Source organism: Medicago sativa, chromosome 2, assembly GCF_051527215.1.
Source record: "Medicago sativa cultivar Bolivia chromosome 2, Bolivia_mono, whole genome shotgun sequence".
Lineage (NCBI taxonomy): Eukaryota > Viridiplantae > Streptophyta > Magnoliopsida > Fabales > Fabaceae > Medicago > Medicago sativa.
Window position 1 is genome coordinate 31,960,438 of NC_140750.1, and position 15,104 is coordinate 31,975,541.

At 34.2% G+C, this 15,104-nt stretch overlaps 4 protein-coding genes across 5 annotated transcripts; 3 read left to right on the plus strand and 1 right to left on the minus strand.

The window, feature by feature from the left end:
* Nucleotides 1–492: 492 nt before the first annotated feature.
* Nucleotides 493–1,572, minus strand: LOC146946280 (uncharacterized). Its single transcript, XM_085748181.1, has 4 exons — nucleotides 1,524–1,572; nucleotides 1,334–1,431; nucleotides 832–1,251; nucleotides 493–747 (listed from the first exon to the last, which is right to left on the minus strand). Exons 1-4 carry the CDS (start codon nucleotides 1,570–1,572, stop codon nucleotides 493–495), a joined length of 822 nt encoding a protein of 273 aa, XP_085604307.1.
* Nucleotides 1,573–2,715: 1,143 nt separating this feature from the next.
* Nucleotides 2,716–3,507, plus strand: LOC146946281 (protein FAR1-RELATED SEQUENCE 5-like). Its single transcript, XM_085748182.1, has one exon. The coding sequence runs from the start codon at nucleotides 2,716–2,718 to the stop codon at nucleotides 3,505–3,507; it is 792 nt and encodes a 263-aa protein (XP_085604308.1).
* Nucleotides 3,508–6,738: 3,231 nt separating this feature from the next.
* Nucleotides 6,739–11,574, plus strand: LOC146946282 (SET domain-containing protein). 2 transcript variants are annotated; one of them, XM_085744420.1, is made up of 5 exons: nucleotides 6,739–7,465; nucleotides 7,555–7,597; nucleotides 8,589–8,692; nucleotides 10,166–10,264; nucleotides 10,441–11,574. In XM_085744420.1, exons 1-5 carry the CDS (start codon nucleotides 6,773–6,775, stop codon nucleotides 11,440–11,442), a joined length of 1,941 nt encoding a protein of 646 aa, XP_085600546.1. In that variant the 5' UTR covers nucleotides 6,739–6,772; the 3' UTR covers nucleotides 11,443–11,574. The 2 variants fall into 2 exon arrangements, with proteins under 2 accessions (XP_085600546.1, XP_085600547.1); XM_085744421.1 differs by having other exon boundaries at nucleotides 8,592–8,692.
* Nucleotides 11,575–12,141: 567 nt separating this feature from the next.
* On the plus strand, nucleotides 12,142–14,281 carry LOC146946283 (1,4-dihydroxy-2-naphthoyl-CoA thioesterase 1-like). Its single transcript, XM_085744423.1, has 3 exons — nucleotides 12,142–12,818; nucleotides 13,271–13,462; nucleotides 13,975–14,281. The coding sequence occupies exons 1-3, from the start codon at nucleotides 12,678–12,680 to the stop codon at nucleotides 14,125–14,127; spliced, it is 486 nt and encodes a 161-aa protein (XP_085600549.1). The 5' UTR covers nucleotides 12,142–12,677; the 3' UTR covers nucleotides 14,128–14,281.
* Nucleotides 14,282–15,104: the final 823 nt, after the last annotated feature.

Below are 15,104 nucleotides of genomic sequence, written 5' to 3' on the forward strand. Positions count from 1 at the left end.
AATAAAGGCATATGCACCTGTTCATTTTGTAAATACTCAACGTGTTACCTTCAAATTTTTTATAAAACTAAATGTGTGACTTACAAAGCTTTTTTTATCACAATTTCGACATTGCGATGTCATGAATGATTGCTATTGGTGCTTAAAAGAATCAAGATAGCTATATGTAGGTGTGTTCCATTAATATTCCTCTTCGCGCACAACATATAAATAATGGTCCAAATGGAGGGTTGGATTATTAAGTCTGAGGTATTATAAACTTGAGTAATATAGTCGAAAGCAAGAGGCGTAGCAACTTATAAAGGCTGATATATTAAAACCAACATAAACTTGATAACTAACATTAACTGAAAAGCGAATGATAGAAACAAAACTCCATGTTCATCATGTCTTTGCATGCAATCCCAAAGTTTAAACAATGCCCAACAAAAATAGAAAATAAACTTAAAAATAAAAGACTCCCAACACTTTTAAGATAGACAACAAACAATCCTAACAACGATAGACCACAACAAAAAGCTTCTCATTCCTGCCAAAATATGGAGCACCAAGAATAACACGGTAACCAGCCTTAAACCTTCGCCCCTTGGCCATGCTGCTCCATCCACCTCCAACGATAAAGTGTGGGTGAGGACCTTCTTCAAACTGGAGTGTGCAGTTCCATATACACCCACACTCATCCACTATACTCAGCTCAGAAGTCCTCCTGTCCAATGCAAGCTTGGTGAATCCAAAATCTGCCAATTCCTTCAAAGGGATAAAAACAATGTTAGTTCACGTGTCAACAAATTAATAAACATGATAGTTATTAATTCCTTAATCAAACTATACCAAGCATCCAGCAACTATCTCTTCAGCAGTAAGTCTTTTGTCATAAATCAGTTGAAAGTTAAACTCGTTATGGACAAAAGGCACTGGATCCGCATTCATCAGGTTCATGGGTCCTCCATTCCTTTCTATAACGAATCTCATAGGAGGATTGAAACTGGGACAACGCATTTTCCTACCAAACCTATCTCTTAGACGGATATCAAACCTTCCATGACCACGAAACACCAGGGTTACCCACGCACCGAGCTTTAAATTGTAAAAATCGCGCAAAGCATTCCAGCCCTTGGTGAAAAAAACTGTAGTATTGTTGCTTTCGACCAATACCTCGAACTGATTGTGCTTTTGATCTACCAGCGTCGCATACCTACCTAGCTGATCACCAAACTCACGCAAAAACATTGTTGGCAACACAGCAACGCCCTACAAACGCAAATAAAAGTATCAGCAACTCAGTTGAAAGTGTGATGAGCTAACAAACGATAGTGTTTGACAACGAACTTACATATTCGACATCAAACGGAACCATAGAAGTCCTGAACCTCATACGCAATTTGTGTAGGATCGTGCCAGCTTCACATACAGGATGATCATCCAGGGGTGCTGGAAAGAAGTAAAAATAAAACGTAAGTCTAAATTCACATATATGATAAGAGGTTGTGTACATATGGAATAGATAGACAAAAGACTTCAACCTTTCAAAGCGTGGAATGCTACCAAGGGTTGAATGTTGTTGTGCCACATTTTTTGATTATTCAAAGTCCTTTGATTATGCAGGATATTTTAAACCGCAAGTGTTGTGCCACTCCATCAGGGTTCAATATATATAGATGAATAAACCACTAAGTAAAAAGTGTTATGATGCCTTGGAAACATAGAACCCATTCAATGCTACCTTAGGAAACTCAAAAGACTCAAGTCAGTGTGGTTAGTAGAAACTATTTCGATGGAAAATATAAATTTCAAATTTTTTATTTAATTTTCCCAACAAACCGTGTAAGTGAAAATTGAACAACCTAGGTAAAGTGGGGTAGATAATTAGGGCGTCAAAAGGTAATCAAAAGGTAATTAGGTTTAGGGTTAGCATTGTACCTTAGGATTAGATATAAAGTAGATTAATGTTGATCAAATGAGAACGTGTGTTTTTACAGAAAGTCCGTTTTGAGGGGGTAGTGGAATTTATGAATAAAGGACCGAACAATAAAACAAATATGTTGGAATCTTCGTTGGAGGTTGTAGTGGTGGATTTACCAAAGCAAAAAAATTGGTTAGTGATGTTGAAAAACATGCTAAGAATCATTGATATATTACTTGTGTTTAGGGTTTATTTACCTAATTTGAAATTTGTAGAATTTGCAGTCATGATTGTGGGGTTTATGTCCTTAAGTACTTGGAGCTGTGGGATGGTCAAGCAAAATGGGGCAAAAGATTATGCTCGACTATTCATTGATAATGCTTTAAATCTTCTTAAACATTGTGTTTTATTAGTTTGTTGTTGATTAATTAGTAATATGTAAATATTGATATATATGCAAATAAATGCATTTACTTATCTACAGAAGGATATCCTTCGGATTCGCAGTGACATTGTTTGTCGTCTGGTGCTTCATGAAGAAAATTAGTAATATGTAAACATTGTTTGTTGTTTGGACGAGGACTTTAATGTGCAGAATGTTTTCTGGGCTGATGCACGTAGTAGGTCTGCCTATGAGTACTTTGGTGATGTTGTCACGTTCGATACCGCCTACTTGACAAACAAATATGACATGTCATTTGCCCTTTTTATTGGTGCAAATAATCACGGGCAATCCATTTTACTAGGTTGCGTTCTTTTATCAGCTGAAGATACTAGGTCCTTTACCTGGTTATTCGAAACATTGTTAAAGTATGTCTTCGAGGGCTCCAATGGGAATTGTAACTGATCAGTGCAAAGCAATGCAGAATGCAATCGAGGTTGTGTTTCCTAATAATAGGCATAGGTGGTGTCTATGGCATATAATGAGGAAAATTGCTGAAAAATTGAAAGGATACGCACATTACAAAGGAATAAAAAATGTTATGGAAAATTGTGTCTATGATTCTCTGCTGGTTGATGATTTTGTTGTTGGGTGGACAACATTCATTGATAAATATGGTTTGGGTGAAAATGTTTGGTTGAATACCATTTTCAAAGAGCGGGAAATATCAGTACCATGTTATTTAAAACATGATTTCTGGGCTGGAATGTCAACACAGATGAGTGAAAGTATGAATGCTTTTTTCGACGGTTACATTAATGATAGAACTTCTCTCAGTGAATTTGTAAAGCAATACGACAACGCACTCCAAGACAAGGCTGAAAAGGAATACGAGGCATATTTTCGGTCTTCAAGCACAATCATTCCATGCGGGTCAAATTCCATAATCGAGAGACAATTACAAGTTGAGTACACTCATGCAAAGTATATGGAGATACAAGTAGAATTTCGTGGGAAATGCAATTGTTATTTCGAACGTGTGACTATATTGGGTTTTACATCAACATACACTGTTTTAGAGGAGAGTATTGTGTGTGGTAAACCAAACGAAAGTAGGTATTGTGTTGATTTCAATTGCGAAGACACTAACGTTAAGTATACTTGTTTGCTGTTTGAGTTCAGAGGCGTTTTGTATATACATTCGCTTTTCGTACTTGGTTAGCTAAGAGTAAAAGAGGTTCCATCTAAATTTAACTTGCCATGATGGAGTAAAAATGTGATGAGAAAATATGCACACATGAAGACAAGTTACAATGCCATAAAACTACAACCACACATAGAAAGATTGGAAGGTCTTTGCAAGATATTTTATGAAATTGTATGAAGAAATGAACAAATGGCCTATCGAGAAGTTGGGCAAAATTACTTCACAACCAGATTGTGGTGTGGAAGGGGATGATAGCTTAAACACGATGGAGGACTCATTATCTCAGCAACCTGAACAACCAATTCTTAATCCGTTAAAAGTATCACGTAAGGGACATCCTTGAACTAATCGTCGGTTGTCCACCACTGAAAAGATTGCGAAAAAAAAGTAAACTGCAAAGAAAAAAACCAGATGTTTTGTTCGTGGAAGTAAGTTGGTGTTAACCTATTATTACTGTGATTACATTTGTTTTTTTAATAGTAATACATCGTTAATTATGTTAAATGCAATTTATGTTTCACTTTGTAATACAACCTACAACACTTCCTATGTCTATAAATGATGGGTTTCAAGCATACGGTGATACGGTTAACTACATCTCATCTCAACAGTCAAATACTGGTTTTATGTCGTTATGCATCAGTGGGCAAAGATGCAATTAACAAAAACAAGAATAATTGTAGTATACCTTGGTAAGCTTCTCGTTGACTTTATTAATATACTTCGACTTACATTCATGCCTGAGACGTAACTGTAATAAACAAGAATTCCAAAGGCGACATATAAGGAAAGACATTAACAAAAACACAAAACACTAATGAAATCAAACAAACTAATTGACATTCATCACATACACATACCATTTTGTTGGCTAGACAATGCTAGAATTACCACGGGAACAAATGCAATTGTTATTAGTGGTTGAGAAGACTACAACAGATGCAATTGTTATTGTCAATCAACTGAATTTTTACTGTAAAAAGAAAACAAAAATATAAAGGTGTGTCATCTTCACAACTTAGATAATTTAGTTTACTGTTAAATGCAATCTTGAAATTATTTAGTTTACTTTCAAATGCAATCTTGAATAATTTAGTTCACATCCACTACTATTATGTCTAACTTTTATCTGAATGAATAACAATATAATTTTGTCTATGAATATTAAGAATTGACTTATGAATATCAATGAATGACTTGCTTCAAATGTCTATGAAAATTGAATTGTTGAAATTGAGATTCAAATTTTTTAAAATTGGATTCAACTGGTTCAATATTTACTTAATGATTCAACTGGTTCTAAAAAAAAAATTAGTAGTTCTCGTGTTAGCTGAAAATCTATATCCAAACAATTGTTTGTTTATTCCGAAACATGGAAATTTTATTAATACAAAACCAAACCCAACATCATAGTGAGAAAATTAAGGACTCATATCCATGTCTAATCGGTAACATTACTTTAAACTTAGCATTGCAGCAACTTGACCAAAGTAAGGACTCATATCTATGTCTAGGCACATCATAATAAATGGGCAAATTCTATCACCATAACATTCTGCCTAGAAATTTATGGTCCACAAAATAACAAATTTTGCAACACAGATCAAACTACACCGGTGCTTCAATCTTCCATAACAAAATTCTAAGAAATATTTGCAGATCATAAAAACAAGAAATATATACAAATGTTTGTAATGATGCTGACTGTGATGCCGATGGTGCCAAAGAAGTTTTCAAGCCAAGACCAGATGGCACCTGAAAACATACATAATAAATTACGAGTTCCGCCTCTACAAAGAATGATACTAATTAATATAATATATTAGCATAAAAAGTGTATAACAAACAGATCTCAAAGATAAGGGGATCGAGTAAAAAACCCAGCATACAACAATAACCATCAAAGTTGTTTCCCACTAGGTAAGACTAATTAGATGGATCAAACAATGATATAATGTTTTGTCATGAAACCTCATGTATAATAATAAGCCATTGAACCTTAAACTTTCTCGCTAATGCATTCCTATTTTGTTTTGAGACCCACAAAACTGGCTATAGACTAACCTAATGAATGTCCATAGCCTCTACTAAACAAACTTTATCCATCAATAAACACACATAACATAAAATTCAACCCATTCTTAACCTCAGTACTGCCAAAATCTTATATATAAATTTTTTAAAAAAAGTTTTTCAATATACCCATAAATGTTTAAGTCTAATTCTAATTAAACTGGTATGAATAACAAGAATAGGGAATCACTGCAAAAATGAGGAACGCCGACGAGATAAATTACCAGATACCGCAAGAATAGTGAATATACACAGATATAAATTTCCAGATTGAACAACCAAATCAAACAAAAGGGAGATGAATGAATATACCTGAGTTGAACAACGCTGACGAGAGAGCTGAAAAGAGTGTCGGCGAGGGTGTTGCGGTTGAAATAAAACCGCCGACGAGAGAGAGCACAAATAGATAATAATGGAGATACAATGGATTTCAATCAACGACAGGTGAAAGGGGAGAATCGAAGATCGACAGCGGCGACAGTGATGCATGAGAGAAAAGGGAAATGACATGGAGAGAGAGATGGGCCGAATCCTCTGCTACAGTTAATATATATATATATATATATATATATATATATATATATATATATTGTTTTTATCATTACTCATTTTTGTGTATGGATTTGATAAATTTTGTTATTAATTAAATGTGCCACACAAGAGGGGGTGTATGAGTGGTATGCCACCTATGGTGGTATGTGTATCAGTGCTCTAAATTACTTTCTCCGTCTCACAATAATAGTCTCTTTAACATTTTTTCTTTTTCTCAAAATAATTGTCACTTTAGAATACCAATGCAGCATTTATTATTTTTTTCCCATTATTATACCCTTATTTATTGAATTTCATCCAACTTAACTACTCCACTAACTACAATTACTAAGAGTATTTTGGTAAATGATACTAATTTTACCATTGAAATCAACCCAATTAATCATTTCCTTAATAATCGTGCACAAACCTTAAACGACTACTCCCTCCGGTCTCAAATGTAAGAAACTTTTCACTTTTTAGGTTCATTCAATAAATGATGTATGTGGTCTTTATTATAGACCACATATATCATTTATTGAATGAACAAAAAAAAGTGAAAAGTTTTTTACATTTGAGATCGAAGGGAGTATAATTTACACGGAGGGAGTATAAGTTGTTTTATAAGCTACCAGATTTGGTAGGAATTCTCGGGATCAAACTCTCATCTTTGACAATGGAGATGGAGATGAGAAGCACAGAAGACATAGACATAGCAACAGACATAACACCACCACTCACTCCACTCTCTTTCTCTCTCCACAACAACTATCTCCAGACTCACTGCTCCTCATGTTTCTCTCTCATAACTCCACCTCCCATTCCCAATCCCAATAATCCCCCCATTCACTACTGCTCCCCAGACTGCTCCACCTCCCATTCCTCAATTCCCCTCTCCTCCGCCGAACACCACCTCCCTTCCTCCTCCACCTCCTCCCTCCTCCGCACCGCGCTCCGTCTCCTCCTCTACAAACACCACTCCCATGGCTCCCGCCTCAATCACTTACTCACCAACCGTCATTTACTAACATCTGAAAATGACGACGTGGCGGAAACTGTCCGCCTCGGCGCACTTACCATGGCTGCCGCAGTAGAAAAGCAAAACGGTTGCAGCAACGACGGTGCAGCGATTCTGGAGGATGCCACTGTTGCTCTCTGTGCAGTGCTAACTAACGCCGTGGAGGTGCATGATAATGAAGGATGCGCACTCGGGATTGCGGTTTTTGAACATGCTTTCTCTTGGATTAATCATAGTTGTTCTCCTAATGCTTGCTACCGATTCTCCTTCTCCAATTCTTCTTCTACTCTGATATCTCAAGAATCCAAACTTCGCATAGCTCCATTCACTCAAAATTCTCAACAATTACAAGTAAATTTTCTTTTTTCTGTTTTGTTACTTTTGTGTAATTTCTGATTCTGTTATTTTCTAACATGATGTGAATTGTTTGTGTTTTGCAGATAGATTGTGGTGTTTTTGGTAACAGCAGTGAATTTGCACAAGGTTTGTTTCTTTTTTATTACAATTATATTTGCTACATAGGGGCGTTTGGATTGACTTATTTTTGAGCTTATGAAAAATGGCTTATGCAAATAAATAAGTTTTTATGTTAACTTATAACTTTTCACTAACGAAAATTGTATTTTCATAACTTTTTTTTTTGCATAAACTATATTCACAAGCTTAATAATAATAATAATAATAATACAAAAAAACTCATTTATTTACATAAGCTGTTTTGTATAAGCTCAAAATAAGCCTTATCCAAACAAGCATTGGTTAGGACTTATAATAAACAATTCATATTTGGGAAGCACTAACACATACACGAGCATGACACTCACACGTCCACACTGATAATAATTTTAGAAAATGAATATATCTTGTGTAATCTCATCTGTTAGTATTGTTTCGGTGTCAGACATCTGAAACACCTTCAATTAAAACGTGTTAGAGTTTCATAAGCTATTCTTAATGTATCAAGTTAGGGTCTACATGGATGGACTTATTTGAGTTTATCTACTGACATAGGTTTTATGAGACTGTTTGTGAGAACTTATTATCACAGCTTATGACTTTCTTCATAAGTTATTTTGAGCTTATTTTCATAATATAGCCTATGGAAATAGTTCATAGCTTACTGAAAAAAATTTAACTTTTATTTATCTTTTGCTATAAAAATAGCTTATACACAAGTGCTTATCATGGTATGTGCTTGTGCTATATGCTGCAAATAAGCTGTATATCCAAACAGGGCCCTAGTCTTAAATTTCCACTCTCTCTTATTTTGAAAGTAACTAGTGGACTAACTTGATGAATTGAGAATAATTTAGGGACTATTCATTATATGTCTATTGTTTAGGACCAAATTGGAGAGAGTGATATTCGAGGGACCAAATTAAATGTTTACACAACTTTGTTCTATCTGATGATATGCTTAGATTTTTGGTTTTGTAAAAATTAATTAATTGAGGTGATTTTTTGCATGAAAAAGAAGGACGGGTGATCTGTGGTCCAAAATTGATTGTGAGGAGTATCAAGAAAATTAGAAAGGGGGAAGAGGTCACTGTAGCATATACTGACCTCTTGCAGCCAAAGGTATGCTTCAAATTTATGTTATTCGTATTAGTTTTTCATGCATTGGAGCTGAGAGTGATAAACAAACCAGTACGAGTGGAAGAGGAGAAAGTATGGAAAATGCTAGATGAATTGAATTTATGCATTGAATTTACAATTTTTTAACATTCTGATATAGTACCAAGCAGCAAAGGAATAATTATATGCTGTGGTAAACAGAAATAGCAACAGTGTGAATAGATGGAATGTTGTAATGGTATATCAGATTTACTAGTTGAAGTGAGTTTTGGAGTTGGTTTTATTAAATCCTAGGATTATGGTATATCAATTTTTTATCAATTGGCTCATGATGCTATTAATTAGTGGGATGTATGTGTATCTTTGAGTCCTATTTTGGTTAGTTTTGTTCTGCTAGATGATTTCTATATCACTGGAGTGGATGCTGATGTTCATGGTTATGTGTAGGAGCAATGGTTTGGTTTTGGTTTTGGTATTTGCTGCATTTATACAGTTTTTGTATAAACTTTTTGTCATTACTTGCACATCTTGTGGTTGGATTATGCTCATAAATAAATTCATTTGTCTCTTCAAAAATAAAATATAATATAAACCATCAATTTGGTGAGTGGTAATAACAACATATGATGTTCTTATGATATATGCAGTGTATATAAATGTCCATGCCACATTTTTTTGGCTTAATTTCTTGAGTTTAGACTTGGAGTATTAGACACCCGTTTCCATACAATGGGAAGCTTTACAGTGTAAATGACTATGTTATGTCCCCTTTGTGTATTAATGTCCATAGGCTGTAGCATTGGCCAATGAGCAATGACAGTGATAAATGAAGTTGTGGTTTTGCTGCATTGTCTTGTGTTATTACTTTTAGGTTCGCCTTCATTATTATACATGTACGGGTTGCTTGAATCCTGTATATTATGGTAGACAAAATTAATGATGCTAGTATCTTACAGTGATGTATGAGTCACAATTTGTGTGTTCATGACTATTCTGTAACTTGTCTCAATTTTGGACATGAAAACATTTTTTTAATGTATTTGTGCACCATACTGTGAAACCACTGTATCTCTTTTTCAATGGATATTAGTTTCTGTTTATCTTTCTTTGTTGTATAGTATCTCCTTGGAAATAATATATCTTGAAAAGCAATAATTTCCTTTTAATACAAAATCTATCCATCCACTCGATATGTAGCATATATTACATATAATTTCCTGTTGTCATTGTATTTCAAGACATCCTCTTCCTGCCCATTTATGAATTTAGGAAACTGTCAACTAAAAGGATAGTTATCTGCTAAATTATAAACATAAATGTATCCTCATAAATTAGATGAAATTGTACTCTTTTTTCTCACAAAAGTTTGTCTCTTATGAATTTTTCCTCCTCTTTCTCAGATCTTGTTTGAGTTCTTTCATTTCTTTATTGATATTTTATTAATCTTCTAGTCTCAATTTGTATTTGGCTTTTTAGGGAACGAGACAATCGGAACTATGGTCTAAGTATCGGTTTATTTGTTGCTGCCAACGTTGTAGCTCTCTGCCCTTCACATACGTGGATCATAAATTGCAAGTAAGACTTTGAAATTGATATTCTAGTTTAGTTAGGCCAGCCTTTCGTCAAACATTTCATGGATGTTGTCAAACTAACAGATTTGTTTGCCCCAGATATGCTCTCTGTAATATGAATTTTCTGATAAATATTTGTGACTCACCCAGAAGTGAAACTAATATTGAATTATTGTTCAGGAAATATCTGTTGTCTGTGGAGATTCGTCTGGTTTACGTTCCAATTACAAGTTCTTCAGAGACATGACTGATAGAAGATTGACCGATTCCATCGAAGATGTTATATCAGAGTACCTTTCAGTTGGTGATTCTGCATCTTGTTGTGAGAAGCTCGAGAAGATTCTCATCGAAGGTGTAGACGAGCAGCTAGAAGGAAAAGCACATTCTCAGTTCACGCTGCATCCCCTTCACCACCTCTCTCTAAATTGCTATATGACACTAGCTTCAGCATATAAAGTCCGTGCTGGTGATTTATTATCTGGAGATTCTGAAATTGATTTTAACCAATCGAAAGCTTTTGATATGAGCAGGACCAGTGCTGCATATTTTTTGTTACTGGCAGGTGCAGCTCATCATCTTTTCAATTCTGAATCATCACTTATTGCATCAGTTGCTAATTTTTGGATAGGAGCTGGTGAATCTTTGTTAACTCTTACCAGAAGTTCAGGATGGAGTAAGTTTCTTAATGTTGATTTGGTCCTTTCAAACCTTGCTTCTGACACAAAATTTAAATGCTGTAAGTGGTCATTAATGGATACTTTTAGAGCCTGTATGTTAAATGGTCAAATCAATTGTGAAGATTTTGAGAATGTATCGAATGAGTTCATTCGTTCTGTCTCAGACATTACTCGTAATGTTTGGAGTTTCCTCGTCTATGATTGCCATTTTTTGAAATCATGCAAGGACCCTATCAATTTCGGCTGGGTAATGTCTGAAAAAAATTCACTAGATGTTCGGGCTCATGATATCAAAACTGGTATGTGTTACACACATGAATCTGTGAATAGAACTGGTTTTCGTGAAGAACAAGATTACAATGCAGTAACACATATTTTTCAGCTTGGTGTACATTGCTTAACATATGGAGGTTTATTGGCTTATATATGTTATGGTCCCCATTCCCATTTGGTTTCTCAGGTTCAAAATATTCTAGATCATAAAAATGATTTTTTATTTTCATGAAGAATTTTGAGATCTGTATGCCAGTTTGTGAAAAATTTGTGTCAACATGAATTCAAATTCTTTGATCCTTTTAGTTTTATAACTGATTATGGTTTCTTTATCAAGATGAAATCAATATGGAAGTTTTATTTGTAAGGGTTTGTTTTAGCTATGAGATGGTAAATGCATCGAAAGTGTTGGGAGTTGGTTTAGGAGTTAACCCTAGTTTTATTTTAAGATTAAATGGTGCTTACCGCATGTCATTTGGACAAAATTTGGTTTACTCTGTTAGATTTTTTTTGGATTCCAACCTTGTAATTTAAAGATTCAATCAAAGAATCTTCAAATTACAAGGTATATTTTTTTATACGATAATTCAAAACTCGTTCAAATGACATGGGTAGTTCTCGTGAGCTTAGCTTAATTGGTAAGGACAATGCATAATATATGCAAGGTCCGGGGTTCAAATCCCGGCCACCACAAAAAAAAATGACATAGGGTAAATAACAAACATCATTTAACCCTTTATTTCCTCAAAAAAAAAAAAAAATCATTTAACCCTTTATTTTATTCATATTACTTTGACAAAATGTTTTCTATAATTTTTTTTATATAAATGTTTTCTATTTTTCTATATACATGTCCATGCTCAGAGAACAATGCAGCTTTTATATGGGAGTGGGACAAATGATATAAAGGCTCATGTTTTGATAATGAGACAAATGACAAACGCTGATGTTTTGATAAATACAAGTGCAAATATTAAAAATTTATTAATGACAAATGTTGATACGTATGTTTTTTTTTATTTTAAGGAGTTAATACGTATGTTTGTTATGTTATTATTTCCTCTTTTTTTTTTTGAGGGAAATGTTATTATTTCCTCGTATAAACCTGGGAATTTAATTCTTTTAATTCATTAGTTCAAGTGAATCAAAATCTAGAAATTGTTTTCGCAAATGAACCCTAAAATCGTGTACCACCACGAGAAATAGTTTATGCCTCAAGGTTCCATTTTCTCCATCCACCAAACCCAAAGACTTACCTACTACCCAAGAACCAGTTTTCATTTCCTTTTAATCCCTAAATTACCCTTCCAGTCAACAACTCTAACAGATTCCTCAATTATTAATCATACCACACTTTACAAAGCTTCAAACTTACTTTGCACGTGTATTTATGTTTGACTTTTTTCTGAACAAAGTACAACTACAACAAGAGATTTCATAGTCACAAAATAGAATCCCCAAATTATCATGGAGGACCATCAATCATCATCGGCAAAACCAAAAGCTGCTGATTTGGATTTACCCCTTCATACATTTGGGTTTGAGTTTCAAGATGTGTCATCAAACAAAGTTTCTGGCCATCTTCAAGTCACTGAAAAGTGTTGCCAGGTCAAACCCTTTGTTTTCATAGTTTTTCGTCTCTTAATTCTTATAACAATTATTTGATACTATGATTCTTGAAAAATTAAGCACATATACTCCTTGGATTAGACATGATCATGTGTGTCCTCGTGAGCTTAGTTCAGTTGGTATGGACAATGCATAAAATATGCAAGGTCCGGGGTTCGAACCTGGCCACCACCAAAAAGAGACATGATCATGTGTTGGATATGTAACATGTCTGACACCGACGTGATACCGACACATATCATTATATTGAATTATGTTATTTTCTCAAATTATTATCAGCTTTGACGTGTCTATGTCCGTGTTTTGTTGGTGTTCGTGTTTGAGTATGTTACATAGTTATGGAATCATATTATTTTTTATATTAATTTCTCACATATATATGAACAAGAAAAAGTAGGTAATTAGGAGTGATTTGATATTGGATGTTGCAGCCTTTTAGTGTGCTTCATGGAGGGGTATCAGCAGTGATAGCTGAAGCTCTTGCAAGTATTGGAGCACATGTTGCTTGTGGGTATAAAAGAGTTGCTGGAATTCAACTTAGCATCAATCATTTGAAATCAGCAATGCTTGGTGACTTGATCTATGCTGAAGCAACCCCTTTAAGTGTTGCCAAAACTATTCAGGTGCATGCTCCTCTTTATATTTTTCTCAAAGTCTGACCAATTATTTAAATCAGAATCCGTACTCAAGTTTTCCCAAACGATTTATCTTTATGTGAAGCACACTATATAATTGAAAGACAATGTCACTAATTGGCTATGGTTACCATATATATAAATTCTCTTATTGGTGATTTGGTGCATAATAATAACAACAGAACGTAAGACATACTCAAAGATGTTTTTGTAATTTTATTAGATATCATCTCATATTTATTTTGGTACTTGGCTCGATGTCCGGCTATAAAGTAAGTAAAACATGGCCAATGATTATACCAATCATGATTCGAGCTCAACTCTCTTAAACAATTCGTCTTTAACTGAAGTTCATTAATGACTTGAGTATAATCATTTGTTTGAATCATCTCATTGTTTACTCCAAATGTTGTGTTTAAATTTTTACTTGCTTACATTTTTTGGGGTTAGAATTGTTTGGGCGGATATGATCGTTATCTTACACTTCGATCCTGTTGCAGGTGTGGGATGTGAAAATCTGGAAGATCGATCCTTCAAACTCAAAAAACAGATCGTTGATAGCATATTCTAGAGTAACTCTTAAAAGCAACATGCCTGTTCCAGATTATGCAAAAGAAGCTGCCAATATGCTAAAGAAGTATGCAAAACTGTAAATATTGATGTCATCACATTTTAAGTTAAATTCAATAGTTTTTGAATAACAAATCAAGGAGTCATTTATATACGAACAGATCACAATTCAATATGTACTTCATGTAAGAATTTGTAGCTTTTTTTTCACTATTGAAGCAATAAGATTTTAGCCAATGTCATGCATACTTTTTTAAATTTTTTGAGAAGCTAAAATAGAATTAAATTACCCAAGAGTCAAAACTACCCAACACAAGGTGTGCCAGGAAGAAAAGAGATGTCATGTATACTTGATACCAAGGCTTTAAATTTGTGGACCGCATCACGCGACCGGCCAAAATACTGCAATTGCGGCAGTGCCTACAACCGTATCAGGTCGCAATTGCAATGTGATCGGTAATCTAAAAAAAGAGCACCACATCAAAACGCTGCAACATAGTGGATGTAACCAACTATCTAGCGCTTGCAAGAGTTATTTTTCGAGTAAGCTATCAAATTGGTCCCTGTCTTTGTAAGTCACTTTCAAATTAGTCCTCGACCCTATTATTATTTGAAACTAGTCTCTGTCTTTGTCAAAAGTTTCTCAATTACGTCCGTCGTCATGTGACAAAAACATAAAAACAAGGACCTAATTAAGAAAATTTTGACAAAGACAGGACTAGTTTGAAATATTAATAGAGTCAGAGACTAATTTGAGAATGTCTTACAAAGATAGAGATCAATTTGATGGTTTACTCGTTATTTTTCTATTTCATTTCTCTTTACATCATTTATTTAGTATATGTTTGGTTCAGCTTCTACACCCTTTAAAAGCACTTCTGGTAGCTTCAAAAGTGAAAACTATCAATACCAACATGTTGGTTCAACTTCTCAAAATCAATTCTCATCTCCAAAAACAATTCTGGTTGAAGCTACAATTCCAAGCTTTTTAGTTACCTAGAATCAATTCTCCAATAAATTTTATATTTTGATCATTACAACATATTATTTTCCTTTATTG